The 24,274-nt window shown below is 47.7% G+C and overlaps 2 protein-coding genes across 2 annotated transcripts; both read right to left on the reverse strand.

Moving 5' to 3' along the window:
• Positions 1–245: 245 nt before the first annotated feature.
• On the reverse strand, positions 246–8,236 carry LOC120023396 (vam6/Vps39-like protein). Its single transcript, XM_038967406.1, has 4 exons — positions 8,093–8,236; positions 2,990–3,124; positions 2,536–2,627; positions 246–1,978 (listed from the first exon to the last, which is right to left on the reverse strand). Exons 1-4 carry the CDS (start codon positions 8,219–8,221, stop codon positions 1,897–1,899), a joined length of 438 nt encoding a protein of 145 aa, XP_038823334.1. The 5' UTR covers positions 8,222–8,236; the 3' UTR covers positions 246–1,896.
• Positions 8,237–9,523: 1,287 nt separating this feature from the next.
• On the reverse strand, positions 9,524–18,929 carry LOC120022969 (vam6/Vps39-like protein). Its single transcript, XM_038966929.1, has 7 exons — positions 18,796–18,929; positions 18,488–18,561; positions 17,113–17,329; positions 16,729–16,857; positions 13,162–13,264; positions 9,643–9,688; positions 9,524–9,556 (listed from the first exon to the last, which is right to left on the reverse strand). The coding sequence occupies exons 2-7, from the start codon at positions 18,557–18,559 to the stop codon at positions 9,524–9,526; spliced, it is 600 nt and encodes a 199-aa protein (XP_038822857.1). The 5' UTR covers positions 18,560–18,561; positions 18,796–18,929.
• Positions 18,930–24,274: the final 5,345 nt, after the last annotated feature.

The following is a 24,274-nucleotide window of genomic DNA, read 5'->3' on the forward strand; positions in this document are numbered from 1 at the left end:
CAATAAAGGACACACATTTTGAAACTGTGGATCTACTTCCAAATACAGGTCAGTCTCAAGAGCTTTCAGAAGGAGGTTATATTGGTGCAGAGGATCTAAAAAAAAATGTGTTTGTGCACATGGATCATGCTAGAAATGGAGTCATTACGTTTGAATCTGAAGTCTGTTTTTTTAACCATTCCCTCAGAAACACACGCTAACTGAAAACCATTCCCTCAGAAACACACGCTAACTGAAAACATGAAAACCATTCCCTCAGAAACACACGCTAACTGAAAACCATTCCCTCAGAAACACACGCTAACTGAAAACATGAAAACCATTCCCTCAGAAACACACGCTAACTGAAAACCATTCCCTCAGAAACACACGCTAACTGAAAACCATTCCCTCAGAAACACACGCTAACTGAAAACCATTCCCTCAGAAACACACGCTAACTGAAAACCATTCCCTCAGAAACACACGCTAACTGAAAACCATTCCCTCAGAAACACACGCTAACTGAAAACATGAAAACCATTCCCTCAGAAACACACGCTAACTGAAAACCATTCCCTCAGAAACACACGCTAACTGAAAACCATTCCCTCAGAAACACACGCTAACTGAAAACATGAAAACCATTCCCTCAGAAACACACGCTAACTGAAAACATGAAAACCATTCCCTCAGAAACACACGCTAACTGAAAACATGAAAACCATTCCCTCAGAAACACACGCTAACTGAAAACATGAAAACCATTCCCTCAGAAACACACGCTAACTGAAAACATGAAAACCATTCCCTCAGAAACACACGCTAACTGAAAACCATTCCCTCAGAAACACACGCTAACTGAAAACATGAAAACCATTCCCTCAGAAACACACGCTAACTGAAAACATGAAAACCATTCCCTCAGAAACACACGCTAACTGAAAACAATTCCCTCAGAAACACACGCTAACTGAAAAGAAAATGGCTTTTAAGTACATTCTTAAGTCACACAAGTCATCAGAGAAGAAGAGTTAGTCTATGTAGTCTCTGTAGCGTACTGAGTAAAGTCTGAGGATGAGAGAGAGAGAGAGAGGGAGTGGTACTGTAGTTTAGCAGGTAGCTGGGGTTGTGGGGCAGAATAGGTAGCCGGTAGCTGGGTTTGTGGGGCAGAATAGGTAGCCGGTAGCTGGGTTTGTGGGGCAGAATAGGTAGCCGGTAGCTGGGTTTGTGGGGCAGAATAGGTAGCCGGTAGCTGGGTTTGTGGGGCAGAATAGGTAGCCGGTAGCTGGGTTTGTGGGGCAGAATAGGTAGCTGGGGTTGTGGGGCAGAACAAGTAGCAGGGGTTGTGGGGCAGAACAGGTAGCAGGGGTTGTGGGGCAGAACAGGTAGCAGGGGTTGTGGGGCAGAATAGGTAGCTGGGGTTGAGGGGCAGAATAGGTAGCTGGTAGCAGTTCCAGAGTTCCAGAGAGAAGCCGCTAGAGTTCCAGAGAGAAGCCGCTAGAGTTCCAGAGAGAAGCCGCTAGAGTTCCAGAGAGAAGCCGCTAGAGTTCCAGAGAGAAGCCGCTAGAGTTCCAGAGAGAAGCCGCTAGAGTTCCAGAGAGAAGCCGCTAGAGTTCCAGAGAGAAGCCGCTAGAGTTCCAGAGAGAAGCCGCTAGAGTTCCAGAGAGAAGCCGCTAGAGTTCCAGAGAGAAGCCGCTAGAGTTCCAGAGAGAAGCCGCGAGAGTTCCAGAGATGGAGGAGTCCTCTCCTCCTGAACATCCCAGCTGCTGTGATGTCGTTTCAAACCAGCCTTCCCGGGGTGCTGCTAGGAACATGTAGTCCACAGGAGGGAACAATTCTGTCATTTTAGTACACGGCGGTCTGCTCTGTTAGTATCCCAGAGTGCTTTGCGTCCAAACGGGGGCGATAGCTGCGTCACTGCTCCGTAGGACACACTCCTCGGTCCTTACAGCAGAAGTAATGAACTACAACACCGTTGGAATACCTGGCGAAGGCGCTGCGCAGGACAGACAAGTGTTTTAGTATATAGACCGCCGTTACTACATATTTACAACAGGTTTTTATCACATAATAAGGGATGTATTACATAGTTATACGGTGTTTGTAAAGCATTGATATTAGTATGGCCAGCAGAATGCCACCCTGCATTCTGGGTTGGTCCTGGTCGGTCCCTGGATGGGAGACCAGATGCTGCTGGAAGTGGTGTTGGAGGGCCAGGAGGAGGCACTCTTTCCTCTGGTCTAAAAAACATATCCCTATGCCCCAGGGCAGTGATGGTGGACATAGGACGTGAAACGGGTGTCCTGACTCTCTGTGGTCACTAAAGATCCCATGGTACTTATCGTAGGAGTAGGGGTGTTAACCCCGGTGTCCTGGCTAAATTCCCAATCTGTCCCTCATACTATCACGGTCACCTAATCCTCCCCCAGTTTACAATTGGTTCATTCATCCCCCCCTCCTCTCCCCTGTAACTATTCCCCAGGTCGTGGCAGTAAATTAGAATGTGTTCTCAGTCAATTTAGCAGGGAAAATAAGGGTTAAATACAAGTTTACCTGTTTCCTATCTTCTTCTTACAGACCCTGCAGGTCTTTTCCTCTGTGATGATACACTTCACCTGTTGGTGGAAGATACGCTCCTCCTGGACCTGAACACGTCAGACACAAAGACAAAACAACTGGGTTGAATCTCAAAAAGGTAGTTCCTTGTTGCTCTCGTCCTCTTTCCTTTAATTAACCTGCCTCTTTTTCAAAACGTCAGAGAGAAGCAACTCTTCAAAACATCAGAAGGGAGGAAGCTCTTTCCTTTAATCTTCAAAACATCAGAAGAGGAAGCTCTTTCCTTTAATCTTCAAAACATCAGAAGAGGAAGCTCTTTCCTTTAATCTTCAAAACATCAGAAGAGGAAGCTCTTTCCTTAATCCTCTTGGCTTCTCTTTGAAGTTTTGAAAAAGAGTCTGGTAGAGGACAGTTATAGAGGAAACCAACACAGAGCGTCTCTCTCTCTCACCCGTAGGAACTCGGCCTGCAGCAGACTCTTGAGCACCTGGTCAAAGCGTTTCCTCTGAGCCTTCTCCTCCAGAACACTCTCTAGGAACACACGGATTTCTCTGATCTGAGTGTTGGCTGGCAGCAGGTCGATGGCCTGGTGAAGAGATATAATATAGATAGTAAACCTATAGACCTGGACCATACTGATCAGTGTTGGCTGGCAGCAGGCTGATGGCCTGGTGGATATATATCGTTTAGCTATAGTAGTATATAGTAGCTATAATATAGTTTCACTGGCATAAATAAAATTAAACCATCTAGTGTTCATCGAAATAACAACACAATGTCAAATACAGGTAGCCTCGTCAAATAATTAACATCCAATCACATTAAGCGTTACTCTCTCGTGGGAAGTCCACTAACGAGCTGCTGCTCATGTTGGTATCTGTACTAATGGAGCAAAAGCCATGACAGGGAGACACAGTGGAGTGGTAACGTGCATGCAAACAGTTGCTCCCGACGCCACTTGGGTACACTGCTGCATCCACCGAGAGGCTCTTGCTGCCAAGGGAATGCTTGACAGCTTGAAAGACGTTTTGGACATTACAGTGAAAATGGTTCACTTTGTTAAAGCAAGGCTCCTGAACTCTCGTGTACTTTCTGCATTATGCAATGATATGGGCAGCGATTACGTGACGCTTTTACAACATACAGAAGTGCGCTGGTTATCAAGGGGCAAAGTATTGACATTTTTTGACTTGAGAGACGAGCTTAAAGTTTTCTTTAATTACCATAATTTTCACTTATCCTCATGCAAGCGGTCAGACGAGTTTCTCACACGACTGGCCTATCTGGGTGAAGTTTTTTCTCGCCTGAATGATCTGAATCTAGGATTACAGGGACTCTCCACAACTATATTCAATGTGCGGGACAAAATTGAGGCTGTGATTAAGAAGTCGGAGCTCTTCTCTGTCTGCATTAACAAGGACAACACACAGGTCTTTCCATCATTGTATGATTTTTTGTGTGCAAATCAACTCAAGCTTACGGACAATGTCACATGTGATATAGCGAAGCACCTGAGTGAGTTGGGTGCGTAATTACACAGGTACTTCCCCGAAACGTATGACACAAACAACTGGATTCGTTATCCCTTTCATGCCCTGCCTCCAGTCCACTTACCGATATCTGAACAAGAGAGCCTCATCGAAATTGCAACAAGCGGTTCTGTGAACATTTTATTTAATCAGAAGTAGCTACCAGATTTCTGGATTGGGCTGAGCTCAGAGTATCCTGCCTTGGCAAATCACTCTGTTAAGACACTGATGCCCTTAGCAACCACGTACCTATGTGAGAGTGGATTCTCGGCCCTCACTAGCATGAACACTAAATACAGGCACAGACTGCGTGTGGAAAATGATTTAAGACGGAGACTCTCTCCGATACAACCCAACATTGCAGAGTTATGTGCATCCTTTCAAGCACACCCTTCTCATTAACCTCCATGTATATATATATATATATCCATCTCTCCCTCTCCGTGTGTGATATATACTGAACAACATGCATCAATATCTAAGATTTTACCGAGTTACAGTTTATAAAGAATTTCAGTCGGTTTAAATATATCTGTTGGTCACAAATGGGCAGATGCTGGATATTGGCGGGAACTGGAACACGGATGATTGGCACGACAATGGGCCTCAGGATCTCGTATCGCTGTGCATTCAAATTGCCATCGTTGTCTGTAGCTTATGCCTGCCCCCATACCATAACCCCACCGCCACCATGGGGGCACTCTGTTCACAACGTTGACAGTAACAAACCGCTTTCCGCCATACAAGTGGTCTGCGGTTGTGAGGCCGTTTGCACGTAATGCAACGTTCTAAAACGATGTTGGGGAAATGAGAAATTAACATTAAATTCTCTGATGGACATTCCTGCAGTCCTTTCAATACTTGAGACATCTGTGGCATTGTGTGACAAAACTGCACATTTTAGAGTTACCTTTTAATGTCCACAGCACAAGGTGCACCTGTGTAATGATCATGCTGTTTAATCAGCTTCTTGATATGCCACACCTGTCAGGTGGATGGATTATCTTGACAAAGGAGAAATGCTCACTAACAGGGATGTAAACAAATTTGTGCACAAAACATTTTAGAGAAATAAGCTTTTTGTGCACATGGAACATTTCTGGTATCTTTTATTTCAGCTCATGAAACATGAGACCAACACTATTTTTGTTCAGTGTATTCTGAAAGTATTCAGACCCTTTGACTTTTCCCACATTTTGTTACGTTACAGCCTTATTCTAAAATTGATTAAAAATGAAACAAAACGGTCTGAAACCTGGAGGAGCTTCTCAACTTAGTTGTATTCATCTGTGCTGTGGTGCAGCCTACCTTAGTGGTATTCAGCTGTGGTGCAGCCTACCTTAGTGGTATTCAGCTGTGGTGCAGCCTACCTTAGTGGTATTCAGCTGTGCTGTGGTGCAGTCTACCTTAGTGGTATTCAGCTGTGGTGCAGTCTACCTTAGTGGTATTCAGCGTGCTGTGGTGCAGTCTACCTTAGTGGTATTCAGCGTGTTGTGGTGCAGTCTACCTTAGTGGTATTCAGCTGTGCTGTGGTGCAGTCTACCTTAGTGGTATTCAGCTGTGCTGTGGTGCAGTCTACCTTAGTGGTATTCAGCTGTGCTGTGGTGCAGTCTACCTTAGTGGTATTCAGCTGTGGTGCAGTCTACCTTAGTGGTATTCAGCTGTGGTACAGTCTACCTTAGTGGTATTCAGCTGTGGTGCAGCCTACCTTAGTGGTATTCAGCTGTGGTGCAGTCTACCTTAGTGGTATTCAGCTGTGTTGTGGTGCAGTCTACCTTAGTGGTATTCAGCTGTGCTGTGGTGCAGTCTACCTTAGTGGTATTCAGCTGTGCTGTGGTGCAGCCTACCTTAGTGGTATTCAGCTGTGTTGTGGTGCAGTCTACCTTAGTGGTATTCAGCTGTGCTGTGGTGCAGTCTACCTTAGTGGTATTCAGCTGTGCTGTGGTGCAGTCTACCTTAGTGGTATTCAGCTGTGGTGCAGTCTACCTTAGTGGTATTCAGCTGTGGTGCAGCCTACCTTAGTGGTATTCAGCTGTGGTGCAGTCTACCTTAGTGGTATTCAGCTGTGGTGCAGTCTACCTTAGTGGTATTCAGCTGTGGTGCAGCCTACCTTAGTGGTATTCAGCTGTGGTGCAGCCTACCTTAGTGGTATTCAGCTGTGGTGCAGCCTACCTTAGTGGTATTCAGCTGTGCTGTGGTGCAGTCTACCTTAGTGGTATTCAGCTGTGGTGCAGCCTACCTTAGTGGTATTCAGCTGTGGTGCAGCCTACCTTAGTGGTATTCAGCTGTGGTGCAGCCTACCTTAGTGGTATTCAGCTGTGGTGTGGTGCAGTCTACCTTAGTGGTATTCAGCTGTGCTGTGGTGCAGCCTACCTTAGTGGTATTCAGCTGTGGTGCAGCCTACCTTAGTGGTCTTCAGCTGTGGTGCAGCCTACCTTAGTGGTATTCAGCTGTGGTGCAGCCTACCTTAGTGGTATTCAGCTGTGGTGTGGTGCAGTCTATCTTAGTGGTATTCAGCTGTGGTGCAGCCTACCTTAGTGGTATTCAGCTGTGGTGTGGTGCAGCCTACCTTAGTGGTATTCAGCTGTGGTGCAGCCTACCTTAGTGGTATTCAGCTGTGGTGCAGCCTACCTTAGTGGTATTCAGCTGTGGTGCAGCCTACCTTAGTGGTATTCAGCTGTGGTGCAGCCTACCTTAGTGGTATTCAGCTGTGGTGCAGCCTACCTTAGTGGTATTCAGCTGTGGTGCAGCCTACCTTAGTGGTATTCAGCTGTGGTGCAGCCTACCTTAGTGGTATTCAGCTGTGGTGCAGCCTACCTTAGTGGTATTCAGCTGTGGTGCAGCCTACCTTAGTGGTATTCAGCTGTGGTGCAGCCTACCTTAGTGGTCTTCAGCTGTGGTGCAGTCTACCTTAGTGGTATTCAGCTGTGCTGCAGCCTACCTTAGTGGTATTCAGCTGTGGTGCAGCCTACCTTAGTGGTATTCAGCTGTGGTGCAGCCTACCTTAGTGGTATTCAGCTGTGGTGCAGTCTACCTTAGTGGTATTCAGCTGTGGTGCAGTCTACCTTAGTGGTATTCAGCTGTGGTGCAGTCTACCTTAGTGGTATTCAGCTGTGGTGCAGTCTACCTTAGTGGTATTCAGCTGTGGTGCAGTCTACCTTAGTGGTATTCAGCTGTGGTGTGGTGCAGCCTACCTTAGTGGTATTCAGCTGTGGTGTGGTGCAGCCTACCTTAGTGGTATTCAGCTGTGGTGTGGTGCAGCCTACCTTAGTGGTATTCAGCTGTGGTGTGCTGCAGCCTACCTTAGTGGTATTCAGCTGTGCTGCAGCCTACCTTAGTGGTATTCAGCTGTGCTGCAGCCTACCTTAGTGGTATTCAGCTGTGGTGCAGCCTACCTTAGTGGTATTCAGCTGTGGTGCAGCCTACCTTAGTGGTATTCAGCTGTGGTGCAGCCTACCTTAGTGGTATTCAGCTGTGGTGCAGCCTACCTTAGTGGTATTCAGCTGTGCTGCAGCCTACCTTAGTGGTATTCAGCTGTGCTGCAGCCTACCTTAGTGGTATTCAGCTGTGGTGCAGTCTACCTTAGTGGTATTCAGCTGTGGTGCAGTCTACCTTAGTGGTATTCAGCTGTGCTGCAGCCTACCTTAGTGGTATTCAGCTGTGGTGCAGTCTACCTTAGTGGTATTCAGCTGTGGTGCAGTCTACCTTAGTGGTATTCAGCTGTGGTGCAGCCTACCTTAGTGGTATTCAGCTGTGGTGCAGTCTACCTTAGTGGTATTCAGCTGTGGTGCAGTCTACCTTAGTGGTATTCAGCTGTGGTGCAGTCTACCTTAGTGGTATTCAGCTGTGGTGCAGCCTACCTTAGTGGTATTCAGCTGTGGTGCAGCCTACCTTAGTGGTATTCAGCTGTGGTGCAGCCTACCTTAGTGGTATTCAGCTGTGGTGCAGCCTACCTTAGTGGTATTCAGCTGTGGTGTGGTGCAGCCTACCTTAGTGGTATTCAGCTGTGGTGTGGTGCAGCCTACCTTAGTGGTATTCAGCTTGCTGTGGTGCAGCTCCAGGACATGTAAGGCTGCCATTAGATTGGCCTGTGGCTCCAACAGCTCCATTTTGATTGGCCCAAGGCAGTGGACGTCAGGAGGGGACAAATACATGCGCAGCAGAGACAGGTACACCTGTATAACAACATGGGGTTAAGAGACAGGTACACCTGTATAACAACATGGGGTTAAGAGACAGGTACACCTGTATAACAACATGGGGTTAAGAGACAGGTACACCTGTATAACAACATGGGGTTAAGAGACAGGTACACCTGTATCACAACACCACTGGGTTAACAGACAGGTACACCTGTATCACAACACCACTGGGTTAACAGACAGGTACACCTGTATCACAACACCACTGGGTTAACAGACAGGTACACCTGTATCACAACACCACTGGGTTAACAGACAGGTACACCTGTATCACAACACCACTGGGTTAACAGACAGGTACACCTGTATCACAACACCACTGGGTTAACAGACAGGTACACCTGTATCATAACACCACTGGGTTAACAGACAGGTACACCTGTATCACAACACCACTGGGTTAACAGACAGGTACACCTGTATCATAACACCACTGGGTTAACAGACAGGTACACCTGTATCACAACACCACTGGGTTAACAGACAGGTACACCTGTATCACAACACCACTGGGTTAACAGACAGGTACACCTGTATCACAACACCACTGGGTTAACAGACAGGTACACCTGTATCACAACACCACTGGGTTAACAGACAGGTACACCTGTATCACAACACCACTGGGTTAACAGACAGGTACACCTGTATCACAACACCACTGGGTTAACAGACAGGTACACCTGTATCACAACACCACTGGGTTAACAGACAGGTACACCTGTATCACAACACCACTGGGTTAACAGACAGGTACACCTGTATCACAACACCACTGGGTTAACAGACAGGTACACCTGTATCACAACACCACTGGGTTAACAGACAGGTACACCTGTATCACAACACCACTGGGTTAACAGACAGGTACACCTGTATCATAACACCACTGGGTTAACAGACAGGTACACCTGTATCACAACACCACTGGGTTAACAGACAGGTACACCTGTATCACAACACCACTGGGTTAACAGACAGGTACACCTGTATCATAACACCACTGGGTTAACAGACAGGTACACCTGTACCACAACACCACTGGGTTAACAGACAGGTACACCTGTATCACAACACCACTGGGTTAACAGACAGGTACACCTGTATCACAACACCACTGGGTTAACAGACAGGTACACCTGTATCACAACACCACTGGGTTAACAGACAGGTACACCTGTATCATAACACCACTGGGTTAACAGACAGGTACACCTGTATCATAATACCACTGGGTTGACAGGTACACCTGTATCATAACGCCACTGGGTTAACAGACAGGTACACCTGTATCACAACACCACTGGGTTAACAGACAGAGGGTTAACAAGGCAGGTAATGTTGGTATGAGTCAGTCATAAGGGGTTACTCACATCTTGGTTTCTGTCCGTCCCTTTGTCATAATGCCTATGACAGTACCTGAGGGGCGAGGAACACAAAATCAGCTTGGAGTGAGATAATAACACGTGACAATTCACAACGAGTGTTTTGAATCGGCATGTTGTTGTTAAAGGCTGGTTGGATGTTTTAGTGGGAGACTCTCTGCAGTCCTACTCACTCTTCAGTAAAGGTTGCAAAATTCCTGTAACTTTCCCAAAATTGACCGATTTTTCCAGAAATCCTGATTGGAAGATTCCCAGAAAGAGGGAATCTGGAATTCCTTTAAAACAGGATTTCTGAAAAAGGGATTTTGGGGAAAGTTGCAGACTGAAGTGAGGAGAGACCGAGGCAAAGGCAGACACGACCATCAGGAATGTAACAGGTTCTGGTGAGCCGTCACATTATGTAGAAACGACCATCAGGTTCTGGTGAGCCGTCACATTATGTAGAAACGACCATCAGGAATGTAACAGGTTCTGGTGAGCTGTCACATTGCGTAGAAACGACCATCAGGTTCTGGTGAGCCGTCACATTACGTAGAAACGACCATCAGGAATGTAACAGGTTCTGGTGAGCTGTCACATTATGTAGAAACGACCATCAGGTTCTGGTGAGCCGTCACATTATGTAGAAACGACCATCAGGTTCTGGTGAGCCGTCACATTATGTAGAAACGACCATCAGGTTCTGGTGAGCTGTCACATTATGTAGAAACGACCATCAGGTTCTGGTGAGCCGTCACATTATGTAGAAACGACCATCAGGTTCTGGTGAGCCGTCACATTATGTAGAAACGACCATCAGGTTCTGGTGAGCCGTCACATTATGTAGAAACGACCATCAGGTTCTGGTGAGCCGTCACATTATGTAGAAACGACCATCAGGTTCTGGTGAGCCGTCACATTATGTAGAAACGACCATCAGGTTCTGGTGAGCTGTCACATTATGTAGAAACGACCATCAGGTTCTGGTGAGCTGTCACATTATGTAGAAACGACCATCAGGTTCTGGTGAGCTGTCACATTATGTAGAAACGACCATCAGGTTCTGGTGAGCTGTCACATTATGTAGAAACGACCATCAGGTTCTGGTGAGCTGTCACATTATGTAGAAACGACCATCAGGTTCTGGTGAGCTGTCACATTATGTAGAAACGACCATCAGGTTCTGGTGAGCTGTCACATTATGTAGAAACGACCATCAGGTTCTGGTGAGCTGTCACATTATGTAGAAACGACCATCAGGTTCTGGTGAGCCGTCACATTATGTAGAAACGACCATCAGGTTCTGGTGAGCCGTCACATTGTGTAGAAACGACCATCAGGTTCTGGTGAGCCGTCACATTATGTAGAAACGACCATCAGGTTCTGGTGAGCTGTCACATTATGTAGAAACGACCATCAGGTTCTGGTGAGCTGTCACATTATGTAGAAACGACCATCAGGTTCTGGTGAGCCGTCACATTATGTAGAAACGACCATCAGGTTCTGGTGAGCTGTCACATTATGTAGAAACGACCATCAGGAATGTAACAGGTTCTGGTGAGCCGTCACATTATGTAGAAACGACCATCAGGTTCTGGTGAGCTGTCACATTATGTAGAAACGACCATCAGGAATGTAACAGGTTCTGGTGAGCCGTCACATTATGTAGAAACGACCATCAGGTTCTGGTGAGCTGTCACATTATGTAGAAACGACCATCAGGTTCTGGTGAGCCGTCACATTATGTAGAAACGACCATCAGGTTCTGGTGAGCCGTCACATTATGTAGAAACGACCATCAGGTTCTGGTGAGCCGTCACATTATGTAGAAACGACCATCAGGTTCTGGTGAGCTGTCACATTATGTAGAAACGACCATCAGGTTCTGGTGAGCCGTCACATTGTGTAGAAACGACCATCAGGTTCTGGTGAGCTGTCACATTATGTAGAAACGACCATCAGGAATGTAACATCAGGTTCTGGTGAGCCGTCACATTATGTAGAAACGACCATCAGGTTCTGGTGAGCCGTCACATTATGTAGAAACGACCATCAGGTTCTGGTGAGCCGTCACATTATGTAGAAACGACCATCAGGTTCTGGTGAGCTGTCACATTATGTAGAAACGACCATCAGGTTCTGGTGAGCCGTCACATTGTGTAGAAACGACCATCAGGTTCTGGTGAGCTGTCACATTATGTAGAAACGACCATCAGGTTCTGGTGAGCTGTCACATTATGTAGAAACGACCATCAGGTTCTGGTGAGCCGTCACATTATGTAGAAACGACCATCAGGTTCTGGTGAGCTGTCACATTATGTAGAAACGACCATCAGGAATGTAACATCAGGTTCTGGTGAGCCGTCACATTATGTAGAAACGACCATCAGGTTCTGGTGAGCCGTCACATTATGTAGAAACGACCATCAGGTTCTGGTGAGCTGTCACATTATGTAGAAACGACCATCAGGTTCTGGTGAGCTGTCACATTATGTAGAAACGACCATCAGGAATGTAACATCAGGTTCTGGTGAGCCGTCACATTATGTAGAAACGACCATCAGGTTCTGGTGAGCTGTCACATTATGTAGAAACGACCATCAGGAATGTAACATCAGGTTCTGGTGAGCTGTCACATTATGTAGAAACGACCATCAGGAATGTAACATCAGGTTCTGGTGAGCCGTCACATTATGTAGAAACGACCATCAGGTTCTGGTGAGCCGTCACATTGTGTAGAAACGACCATCAGGAATGTAACTGTCACATTGTGCGTCATACTGTTGGCTGTGATGGGATGAACATTGAGGAAACCCAAAAATGTTATTCCATTCATTCTTATAGGCTGTTTTAAAGCGAAACACTCATCTCTGTTTACACCCACATGAGGAACTCTAATAGCAAAACAAAACAGTCCCTGGTTCTCTCTCCCGACGAGTCCTTCCTTTATTCCTCCCTTCTCCTCGCCTCCTCAATCCAACTGGATGAGAAGATCTAAGGTCTCCAAAGCGTTTTTTAGAAGGATGCGAGGAGAGATGATGAAAGATGAACAGAGATGAAAGAGTCTCTGTGTATTTAGCCTCTGCCTGTGTGTGTCTAGGCAGTACTACTCACTCCTCTGCCATGTGTGTGTGTGTGTGTGTGTGTGTGTGTGTGTGTGTCTCTAGGCAGTACTACTCACTCCTCTGCCGTGTGTGTGTGTGTGAGTGTGTGTGTGTCTAGGCAGTACTACTCACTCCTCTGCCATGTGTGTGTGTGTGTGTGTGTGTGTGTCTAGGCAGTACTACTCACTCCTCTGCCGTGTGTGTGTGTGTGTGTGTCTAGGCAGTACTACTCACTCCTCTGCCATGTGTGTGTGTGTGTGTGTGTGTGTCTAGGCAGTACTACTCACTCCTCTGCCGTGTGTGTGTGTGTGTGTGTGTGTGTGTGTGTGTGTGTGTGTGTGTGTGTGTGTGTGTGTGTGTGTGTGTGTGTGTGTGTGTGTGTGTGTGTGTGTGTGTGTGTGTGTGTGTGTGTAGTACTACTCACTCCTCTGCCATGTGTGTATCCTTCAGGACGTGTACGTAGATGAAGAGGGCCTGTTCATGTTTCCCCATCCGACCCAGCAGCAGGGCCCGCTCCTCCAGAAGACCTGACACAGACAAAATGGCATGGCTAGATTGAAGACACCCATGGGAAGAGTCATGGGACCAGCGTCATTGCCAACTAGCATAGCTGGTCCCATTGCTTAAATGAGGAAGAATTATAAGCAAAGGGTTATGGGATATTAGAACTAGAGGTCGACCGATAATGATTTTTCAATGCCGATACCGATTATTGGGGGACCAAAAAAAGCCGATACTGATGAATCGGCCGATTAATTTATATATATATATATATATATATATTTGTAATAATGACAATTACAACAATACTCAATTAACATTTTATTTGAACTAATACATAAATAAAATCTACTTAGTCTCAAATAAATAATGAAACATGCTCAATTTGGTTTAAATAATGCAAAAACAGTGTTGGAAATGAAAGTAAAAGTGCAATATGTGCCATGTAAGAAAGCTAACATTTAAGTTCCTTGCTCAGAACATGAGAACATATGAAAGCTGATGGTTCCTTTTAACATGAGTCTTCAATATTCCCAGGTAAGAAGTTTTAGGTTGTAGTTATTATAGGAATTATAGGACTATTTGTCTCTATACCATTTGTATTTCATGTACCTTTGACTATTGGATGTTCTTATAGGCACTATAGTATTGCCAGCCTAATCTCAGGAGTTGATAGGCTTGAAGTCATAAACAGCGCTGTGTTCAAGCATTGCTAAGAGCTGCTGGCCAACACAGTAAAGTTTGAATGAACGTTTACGAGCCTGCTGCTGCCTACCACCGCTCAGTCAGACTGCTCTATCAAATCATAGACTTTATTAATAAAGACACAGAAATATGAGCCTTGGTCATTAATATGGTCAAATCCAGAAACTATCATTTATTATTTCAGTGAAATACTGAACCGTTCCGTATTTTATCTAACGGGTGGCATCCATAAGTCTAAATATTCCTGTTACATTGCACAACCTTCAATGTTATGTCATAATTATGTAAAATTCTGGCAAATTAGTTCGCAACGAGCCAGGTGGCCCAAACTGTTGCATATACCCTGACTCTGCGTGCAATGAACGCAAGAGAAGTGACACAATTTCCCTAGTTTAATATTGCCTGCTAACCTGGATGTCTTTCAACTAAATATGCAGGTTTAAAAATATATACTTCTGTGTATTGATTTTAAGAAAGGCATTGATGTTTATGGTTAGGTACAGTCGTGCAACGAATGTGCTTTTGTTAAATCATCACCCGCTTGGCGAAGTAGGCTGTGATTCGATGATAAATTAACAACCACCGCATTGATTATATGCAACGCAGGACAAACAAGTTAAACCAGTAATATCGTCAACCAGGTGTAGTTAACTAGTGATTATGTGAAGATTGATAGTTTTTTTATAAGAGAAGTTGAATGCTAGCTAGCAACTTACCTTGGCTTCTTGCAGCCACAAGGTCCTTTTGACGTTGCACTCACGTAACAGGTGGGCGGCCTGCCACGCAGTTTCCTCGTCGACTGCAATGTAATCGGTAATAATCGGCGTCCAAAAATGCCGATTGTTTTGAAAACTTGAATCCGTCCCTAATTAAAATCGCCCCTAATAAAATCGGTCGACGTCTAGTTAGAACCCTCATCATCTTCAACCTAGGGGCACGGTGAGCACACGGCCAGGGATGCTAGCACACGGCCAGGGATGCTAGCACACGGCCAGGGATGCTAGCACACGGCCAGGGATGCTAGCACACGGCCAGGGATGCTAGCACACGGCCAGGGATGCTAGCACACGGCCAGGGATGCTAGCACACGGCCAGGGATGCTAGCACACGGCCAGGGATGCTAGCACACGGTCAGGGATGCTAGCACACAGACATTAGCCTTTGGAGTTGACAAGACAACACAAACAGATCTGGGACCAGGCTAGGTAATGACCATAGCAGTTGGCAAGACAGCACAAACAGATCTGGGACCAGGCTAGGTAATGACCATAGGAGTTGGCAAGACGGCACAAACAGATCTGGGACCAGGCTAGGTAATGACCATAGCAGTTGGCAAGACAGCACAAACAGATCTGGGACCAGGCTAGGTAATGACCATAGCAGTTGGCAAGACAGCACAAACAGATCTGGGACCAGGCTAGGTAATGACCATAGCAGTTGGCAAGACAGCACAAACAGATCTGGGACCAGGCTAGGTAATGACCATAGGAGTTGGCAAGACAACACAAACAGATCTGGGACCAGGCTAGGTAATGACCATAGGAGTTGGCAAGACGGCACAAACAGATCTGGGACCAGGCTAGGTAATGACCATAGGAGTTGGCAAGACAGCACAAACAGATCTGGGACCAGGCTAGACACAGATGACATACATTTTACATTATGAGCCATTTAGCAAACACTCCTGAGCGACTTTCAACTGAAGAAGTCCAAAGGACCGCATGCAGAGCAGTCAGAGAGGACAAGACCAACAGTCTCCACCATGACCACTAGGGAATGGATGGCCAGGGACCATATCACCATACTTATATGCCGATTCTATATGTATCGCGATTCTCGCGATTCCATATGTATCGCGCTTCTCGCGATTCCATGTGCATTGCGATTCCATGTGCATTGCGATTCCATGTGCATTGCGATTCCATGTGCATTGCGATTCCATGTGCATTGCGATTCCATGTGCATTGCGATTCCATGTGCATTGCGATTCCATGTGTATTGCGATTCCATGTGCATTGCGATTCCATGTGCATTGCGATTCCATGTGCATTGCGATTCCATGTGCATTGCGATTCCATGTGCATTGCGATTCCATGTGTATTGCGATTCCATGTGTATTGCGATTCCATGTGTATTGCGATTCCATGTGCATTGCGACTCCATATGCATTGCGACTCCATATGCATTGCGACTCCATATGTATTGCGATCCTATGGTAGTAGGTGCCAGGTGCACTGGTTTGAGTGTGTCAAGAACTGCAACGCTGCTGGGTTTTTCACGCTCAACAGCCTCCCGTGTGTATCAAGACTTGTTCACCACCCAAAGGACATCAAGCCAACTTGACACAACTGTGTGAAGCATGTGAGTCAACATGGACCAGCATCCCTGTGGAACGCTTTCGACACCTTGTAGAGTCCATGTCCCTGACGAATTGAGGCTGTTCTGACGGCAAAAGGGGGGGGGGGGGGGGGGGGTGCAACTCAATATTAGGAAGGTGTTCCTAATGTTTTGTACACTCAGTGTTTGTCTGCTGCAGAGAGACAAGAGTCATGGAAATAAGAGCTGAAAACACGAAGGCTCACTTTATCAGAAGAAGATGAAGAACAAGCTATAGGATGAACACTACTGGCGTTTCGGTGCAGGTACAGACAACTAGCGCTAGCTAATGCTACCTAGCAAGTACAAATCGATACTTTGAGAGTCAACATATCAATATATCGTCCAAAACAATATTGCAATATGTAACCGTATCGATTATTTCCCCACCTAACCATCCCATTCTTACCATCAAAGGGGAAGTCGCTGATAAGTCGTCCAGGCTCGTAGCTGGTAGAGACCTGCAGGAAACACAGAAGCTTGTGCCTAAACTCTCCCAGGTCCCCCTCTTCCTTCCCAGCAGCCACTGCAGGAACCCCTACAGGACAGGAAGACAGAACAGACAGATCCCAGCTGTGGAGTACCTCAGGGCAGTGTGCTAGGGCTACTTCTTTTTCTGTTATAGATCAATGATAATAGTAGCAGTAGCAGTAGCAGTAGTAGTAGCAGTAGCAGTAGCAGTAGTAGTAGTAGTAGTAGTAGTAGTAGTAGTAGTAGTAGTAGTAGTAGTAGTAGTAGTGGTGGTGGTGGTGGTAGTTGTAGTAGTGGTATTAGTACTAGTAGTAGATCTTACCCTCAGGCAGGGCGTTGAGGTACTGCTTCATGAGCCCCTGGACCCTCTCCAGGTACAGCTGAATGAGGACGTTATGGAACTCAGGTCCCGTGTCCTCCCAGACGTGTATGATGTGTTCCAGGTAGGGGACAGCCAGCTCCTTAAACCCCTCCCTCAGGAAGTTCAGGACCTTGTCTCTGGGAAGGGTCTCTACTTCCGTCAGGTCTTCAGTAAAGATCTGGGACAGAGACACACAATATGTATGACGTATATTGATAGTGAATGTATTTTAGTATGTACACTACATGTCCAAAAGTATGTGGACACCCCTTCAAATTAGTGGATTCGGCTATTTCAGCCACAAAATCGAGCACACATCCATGCAATCTCCATAGACAAACATTAGCAGTAGAATGGCCTTACTGAAGAGCTCAGTGACTTTCAAAGTGGCACCGTCATAGGATGCCACCTTTCACAACAAGTCAAATGTCTGCCCTGCTAGAGCTGCCCCGGTCTTGTAAGTGCTGTTATTGTGAAGTGGAAACTTCTAGAAGCAACAACGGCTCAGTCGCTTAGTGGTAGGGCCCACAAGCTCACAAAACGGGACCGCCGAGTGCTGAAGCGCGTAAAAAGCATCTGTTCTCGATTCCAACACTCACTACCGAGTTCCAAACTGCCTCTGGAAGCAACGTCAGCACAATAACTGTTCGTCTGGAGCTTCATGAAATGGGTTTCCATGGCTGAGATCACCAAGCCTAAGATCACCATGCGCAATGCCAAGCGTCGGCTGGAGTGATGTAAAGCTCGCTGCTATTGGACTCTGGAGCAGAGGAAACACGTTCTCTGTAGTGATGAATCAAGCTTCACCATCTGACAGTCTGACAGATGAATCTGGGTTTGGCGAATGCCAGGAGAACGCTACCTGCCCCAATGCATAGTGCCAACTGTAAAGTTTGGTGGAGGAGGAATAATGGCCTGGGGCTGTTTTTCATGGTTGGGGCCCCTTAGTTCCAGTGAAGGTAAATCTTAACGCTACAGCATACAATGACATTCTAGACGATTCTGTGCTTCCAACAGTTTGTGGAAGGCCCTTCCCTGTTACAGCATGACAATGCCCAAGTACACAAAGCGAGGTCTATACAGAAATGGTATGTCAATATTGGTGTGGAAGAACTTGACTGGCATGCAAAGAGCCCTGACCTCAACCCCATCGAACACATTTGGGATGAATTGGACCGCCGACTGTGATCCAGGCCTAATCGCCCAACATCAGTACTCGACCTCATTAATGCTCGTGGCTGAATGGAAGCAATTCCCCGCAGCAACGTTCCAACAAACCGTGCAGTCATTCTAGGGTAGGCAAAGACAGTTCCAACTCCTGACAATACCGTCTCACCTTGAGTCCGTCCTCAGGACAGATCTTCAGAACCCAGGGAGAGAACTCAAAGATAATGACCAGATTCTCCATCCCTGACAAGATATAATAGAGATGATTAATGGTACGCTCAGAGAGGACAGGGTTTGGCGTGTGAGAATGGTAGAAAGGTTACAGGATACTCAATATGGTGTTGTGGTGCTATATCAACTGTGGTGTTCTCTTCCTTAGTGCCGTCATACATCATGCTGTGTTCAAAGCCTATCATTGTAAGTCTCAATCCTAGTGTTAATTTGGATGTTTAAGTTGATGTTGGGAGGTTAACTCACCCAGTCTCTGGAGGTACTGCACCGTCCTCTCATGTCCCTTTAGAGGAGAGTTAGCTTTGGTGGACTGATCCAACAACACCTGAAGGGCTGGGGGAGGAAGAGAGGGACGTTAGCCTTGGTGGACTGATCCAACAACACCTGCAGGGGAGGAAGAGAGGAACGTTAGCCTTGGTGGACTGATCCAACAACACCTGCAGGGGAGGAAGAGAGGAACGTTAGCCTTGGTGGACTGATCCAACAACACCTGAAGGGCTGGGGGAGGAAGAGAGGGACGTTAGCCTTGGTGGACTGATCCAACAACACCTGCAGGGGAGGAAGAGAGGGACGTTAACCTTGGTGGACTGATCCAACAACACCTGCAGGGGAGGAAGAGAGGAACGTTAGCCTTGGTGGACTGATCCAACAACACCTGCAGGGGAGGAAGAGAGGAACGTTAACCTTGGTGGACTGATCCAACAACACCTGCAGGGGAGGAGGTGAGGAGAGTTAGCCTTGGTGGACTGATCCAACAACACCTGCAGGGGAGGAAGAGAGGAACGTTAGCCTTGGTGGACTGATCCAACAACACCTGTAGGGGAGGAGGTGAGGAGAGTTAGCCTTGGTGCACTGATCCAACAACACCTGCAGGGGAGGAAGAGAGGAGAGTTAGGCCTTGGTGGACTGATCCAACAACACCTGCAGGGGAGGAAGAGAGGAGAGTTAGGCCTTGGTGGACTGATCCAACAACACCTGCAGGGGAGGAAGAGAGGAGAGTTAGGCCTTGGTGGACTGATCCAACAACACCTGTAGGGGAGGAAGAGAGGAGAGTTAGGCCTTGGTGGACTGATCCAACAACACCTGTAGGGGAGGAAGAGAGGAGAGTTAGGCCTTGGTGGACTGATCCTACAACACCTGTAGGGGAGGAAGAGAGGGACGTTAGCCTTGGTGGACTGATCCAACAACACCTGCAGGGGAGGAAGAGAGGGACGATAACCTTGGTGGACTGATCCAACAACACCTGTAGGGGAGGAAGAGAGGAGAGTTAGGCCTTGGTGGACTGATCCAACAACACCTGTAGGGGAGGAAGAGAGGAGAGTTAGGCCTTGGTGGACTGATCCTACAACACCTGCAGGGGAGGAAGAGAGGAGAGTTAGCCTTGGTGGACTGATCCAACAACACCTGTAGGGGAGGAAGAGAGGGACGATAACCTTGGTGGACTGATCCAACAACACCTGTAGGGGAGGAAGAGAGGAGAGTTAGGCCTTGGTGGACTGATCCAACAACACCTGTAGGGGAGGAAGAGAGGAGAGTTAGGCCTTGGTGGACTGATCCTACAACACCTGTAGGGGAGGAAGAGAGGAGCGTTAGCCTTGGTGGACTGATCCAACAACACCTGTAGGGGAGGAAGAGAGGAGAGTTAGGCCTTGGTGGACTGATCCAACAACACCTGTAGGGGAGGAAGAGAGGGACGATAACCTTGGTGGACTGATCCAACAACACCTGTAGGGGAGGAAGAGAGGAGAGTTAGGCCTTGGTGGACTGATCCAACAACACCTGTAGGGGAGGAAGAGAGGGACGATAACCTTGGTGGACTGATCCAACAACACCTGTAGGGGAGGAAGAGAGGAGAGTTAGGCCTTGGTGGACTGATCCAACAACACCTGTAGGGGAGGAAGAGAGGGACGATAACCTTGGTGGACTGATCCAACAACACCTGCAGGGGAGGAAGAGAGGAACGTTAGCCTTGGTGGACTGATCCAACAACACCTGCAGCGGAGAAAGAGAGGAACGTTAGCCTTGGTGGACTGATCCAACAACACCTGCAGGGGAGGAAGAGAGGAACGTTAACCTTGGTGGACTGATCCAACAACACCTGCAGGGGAGGAAGAGAGGAACGTTAGCCTTGGTGGACTGATCCAACAACACCTGAAGGGGAGGAAGAGAGGAACGTTAGCCTTGGTGGACTGATCCAACAACACCTGCAGCGGAGAAAGAGAGGAACGTTAGCCTTGGTGGACTGATCCAACAACACCTGCAGCGGAGAAAGAGAGGAACGTTAGCCTTGGTGGACTGATCCAACAACACCTGCAGCGGAGAAAGAGAGGAACGTTAGCCTTGGTGGACTGATCCAACAACACCTGCAGGGGAGGAAGAGAGGAACGTTAGCCTTGGTGGACTGATCCAACAACACCTGCAGGGGAGGAAGAGAGGAACGTTAGCCTTGGTGGACTGATCCAACAACACCTGAAGGGCTGGGGGAGGAAGAGAGGGACGTTAGCCTTGGTGGACTGATCCAACAACACCTGCAGGGGAGGAAGAGAGGAACGTTAGCCTTGGTGGACTGATCCAACAACACCTGCAGGGGAGGAAGAGAGGAACGTTAGCCTTGGTGGACTGATCCAACAACACCTGAAGGGCTGGGGGAGGAAGAGAGGGACGTTAGCCTTGGTGGACTGATCCAACAACACCTGCAGGGGAGGAAGAGAGGGACGTTAGCCTTGGTGGACTGATCCAACAACACCTGTAGGGGAGGAAGAGAGGGACGATAACCTTGGTGGACTGATCCAACAACACCTGTAGGGGAGGAAGAGAGGAGAGTTAACCTCGGTGGACTGATCCAACAAAACCTACATGGTAGGAAGAGAGGAACGCACACAGGGTCAGGAAGAGGTGAAGGAGAGGTGTGGAGGAAGAGAAACGAGGGAGAGAATGCAGAACAAAAGAGCATGTGTCGCTTGTCTGTAGGTAAATAATACAATTCAGACAATAATAATATACATTTAGGTCGTCTGGTGGCCCCTGTGTTAATCTAGTGTCTCTCTCCTCTCTCCAGACCAACGTGCCCCTGTGTTTAATCTAGTGTCTCTCTCCTCTCTCCAGACCAACGTGGCCCTGTGTTAATCTAGTGTCTCTCTCCTCTCTCCAGACCAACGTGGCCCCTGTGTTAATCTAGTGTCTCTCTCCTCTCTCCAGACCAACGTGGCCCCTGTGTTAATCTAGTGTCTCTCTCTCTCTCCAGACCAACGTGGCCCCTGTGTTAATCTAGTGTCTCTCTCCTCTCTCCAGACCAACGTGCCCCTGTGTTAATCTAGTGTCTCTCTCCTCTCTCCAGACCAACGTGGCCCCTGTTAACTAGTGTCTCTCTCCTCTCTCCAGACCAACGTGGCCCCTGTGTTAATCTAGTGTCTCTCTCCTCTCTCCAACCAACGTGGCCCCTGTGTTAATCTAGTGTCTCTTCCTCTCTCCAGACCAACGTGTCCCCTGTGTTAATCTAGTGTCTCTCTCCTCTCTCCAGACCAACGTGTCCCTTGTGTTAATCTGTGTCTCTCTCCTCTCTCCAGACCAACGTGTCCCCTGTGTTAATCTAGTGTCTCTCTCCTCTCTCCAGACCAACGTGTCCCCTGTGTTAATCTAGTGTCTCTCTCCTCTCTCCAGACCAACGTGTCCCTGTGTTAATCTAGTGTCTCTCTCCTCTCTCCAACCACGTGTCCCTGTGTTAATCTAGTTTCTCTCTCCTCTCTCCAGACCAACGTGTCCCCTGTGTTTCTAGTGTCTCTCTCCTCTCTCCAGACCAACGTGTCCCCTGTGTTAATCTAGTGTCTCTCTCCTCTCTCCAGACCAACGTGGCCCTGGTGTCCCCTGTGTTAATCTAGTGTCTCTCTCCTCTCTCCAGACCAACGTGGCCCCTGTGTTAATCTAGTGTCTCTCTCCTCTCTCCAGTCCAACGTGGCCCCTGTGTTAATCTAGTGTCTCTCTCCTCTCTCCAGACCAACGTGTCCCCTGTGTTAATCTAGTGTCTCTCTCCTCTCTCCAGACCAACGTGTCCCCTGTGTTAATCTAGTGTCTCTCTCCTCTCTCCAGACCAACGTGTCCCCTGTGTTAATCTAGTGTCTCTCTCCTCTCTCCAGACCAACGTGGCCCCTGGTGTCCCCTGTGTTAATCTAGTGTCTCTCTCCTCTCTCCAGTCCAACGTGGCCCCTGTGTTAATCTAGTGTCTATCTCCTCTCTCCAGACCAACGTGTCCCCTGTGTTAATCTAGTGTCTCTCTCCTCTCTCCAGACCAACGTGTCCCCTGTGTTAATCTAGTGTCTCTCTCCTCTCTCCAGACCAACGTGGCCCCTGGTATCCCCTGTGTTAATCTAGTGTCTCTCTCCAGACCAACGTGGCCCCTGTGTTAATCTAGTGTCTCTCTCCTCTCTCCAGACCAACGTGTCCCCTGTGTTAATCTAGTGTCTCTCTCCTCTCCAGACCAACGTGTCCCCTGTGTTAATCTAGTGTCTCTCTCCTCTCTCCAGACCAACGTGTCCCCTGTGTTAATCTAGTGTCTCTCTCCTCTCTCCAGACCAACGTGGCCCCTGTGTTAATCTAGTGTCTCTCTCCTCTCTCCAGACCAACGTGTCCCCTGTGTTAATCTAGTGTCTCTCTCCTCTCTCCAGACCAACGTGTCCCCTGTGTTAATCTAGTGTCTCTCTCCTCTCTCCAGACCAACGTGGCCCCTGTGTTAATCTAGTGTCTCTCTCCTCTCTCCAGACCAACGTGTCCCCTGTGTTAATCTAGTGTCTCTCTCCTCTCTCCAGACCAACGTGTCCCCTGTGTTAATCTAGTGTCTCTCAACTCAGACCAACGTGTCCCCTGTGTTAATCTAGTGTCTCTCTCCTCTCTCCAGACACGTTTGGCCCTGTGTTAATCTAGTGTCTCTCTCCAGACCAACGTGTCCCCTGTGTTAATCTAGTGTCTCTCTCCAGACCAACGTGGCCCCTGTGTTAATCTAGTGTCTCTCTCCTCTCTCCAGACCAACGTGTCCCCTGTGTTAATCTAGTGTCTCTCCACTCCAGACCAACGTGTCCCTGTGTTATCTAGTGTCTCTCTCCTCTCTCCAGACCAGTTTGGCCCTGTGTTAATCTAGTGTCCTCTCCAGACCAACGTGTCCCCTGTGTTAATCTAGTGTCTCTCTCCAGACCAACGTGGCCCCTGTGTTAATCTAGTGTCTCTCTCCTCTCTCCAGACCAGTGTGGCCCTGTGTTAATCTAGTGTCTCTCTCCAGACCAACGTGTCCCCTGTGTTAATCTAGTGTCTCTCTCCAGACCAACGTGTCCCCTGTGTTAATCTAGTGTCTCTCTCCTCTCTCCGACCAACGTGGCCCCTGTGTTAATCTAGTGTCTCTCCTCTCTCCAGACCAACGTGGCCCTGTGTTAATCTAGTGTCTCTCTCCTCTCTCCAGACCAACGTGTCCCCTGTGTTAATCTAGTGTCTCTCTCCTCTCTCCAGACCAACGTGTCCCCTGTGTTAATCTAGTGTCTCTCTCCTCTCTCCAGACCAACGTGTCCCCTGTGTTAATCTAGTGTCTCTCCACTCCAGACCAACGTGTCCCCTGTGTTAATCTAGTGTCTCTCTCCTCTCTCCAGACCAACGTGCCCCTGTGTTAATCTAGTGTCTCTCTCCTCTCTCCAGACCAACGTGTCCCCTGTGTTAATCTAGTGTCTCTCTCCAGACCAACGTG

Source organism: Salvelinus namaycush, chromosome 28 (assembly GCF_016432855.1).
Source record: "Salvelinus namaycush isolate Seneca chromosome 28, SaNama_1.0, whole genome shotgun sequence".
NCBI classification, from domain to species: domain Eukaryota; kingdom Metazoa; phylum Chordata; class Actinopteri; order Salmoniformes; family Salmonidae; genus Salvelinus; species Salvelinus namaycush.

Coding starts and splice junctions, on each gene's coding strand:
- LOC120023396 (XM_038967406.1), bottom strand. CDS start 8,221: ATGTATTTGTCCCCTCCTGACGTCCACTGCCTTGGGCCAATCAAAATG. Junction 3,125..8,092: donor GCAAGCTGAATACCACTAAG/GTAGGCTGCACC, acceptor TCTCTTCACCAG/GCCATCGACCTGCTGCCAGC. Junction 2,628..2,989: donor TGCAGGCCGAGTTCCTACGG/GTGAGAGAGAGA, acceptor TGACGTGTTCAG/GTCCAGGAGGAGCGTATCTT.
- LOC120022969 (XM_038966929.1), bottom strand. CDS start 18,559: ATGGAGAATCTGGTCATTATCTTTGAGTTCTCTCCCTGGGTTCTGAAG. Junction 17,330..18,487: donor GTCCTGAGGACGGACTCAAG/GTGAGACGGTAT, acceptor TCTCTGTCCCAG/ATCTTTACTGAAGACCTGAC. Junction 9,689..13,161: donor GATACACACATGGCAGAGGA/GTGAGTAGTACT, acceptor CTCGCCCCTCAG/GTACTGTCATAGGCATTATG.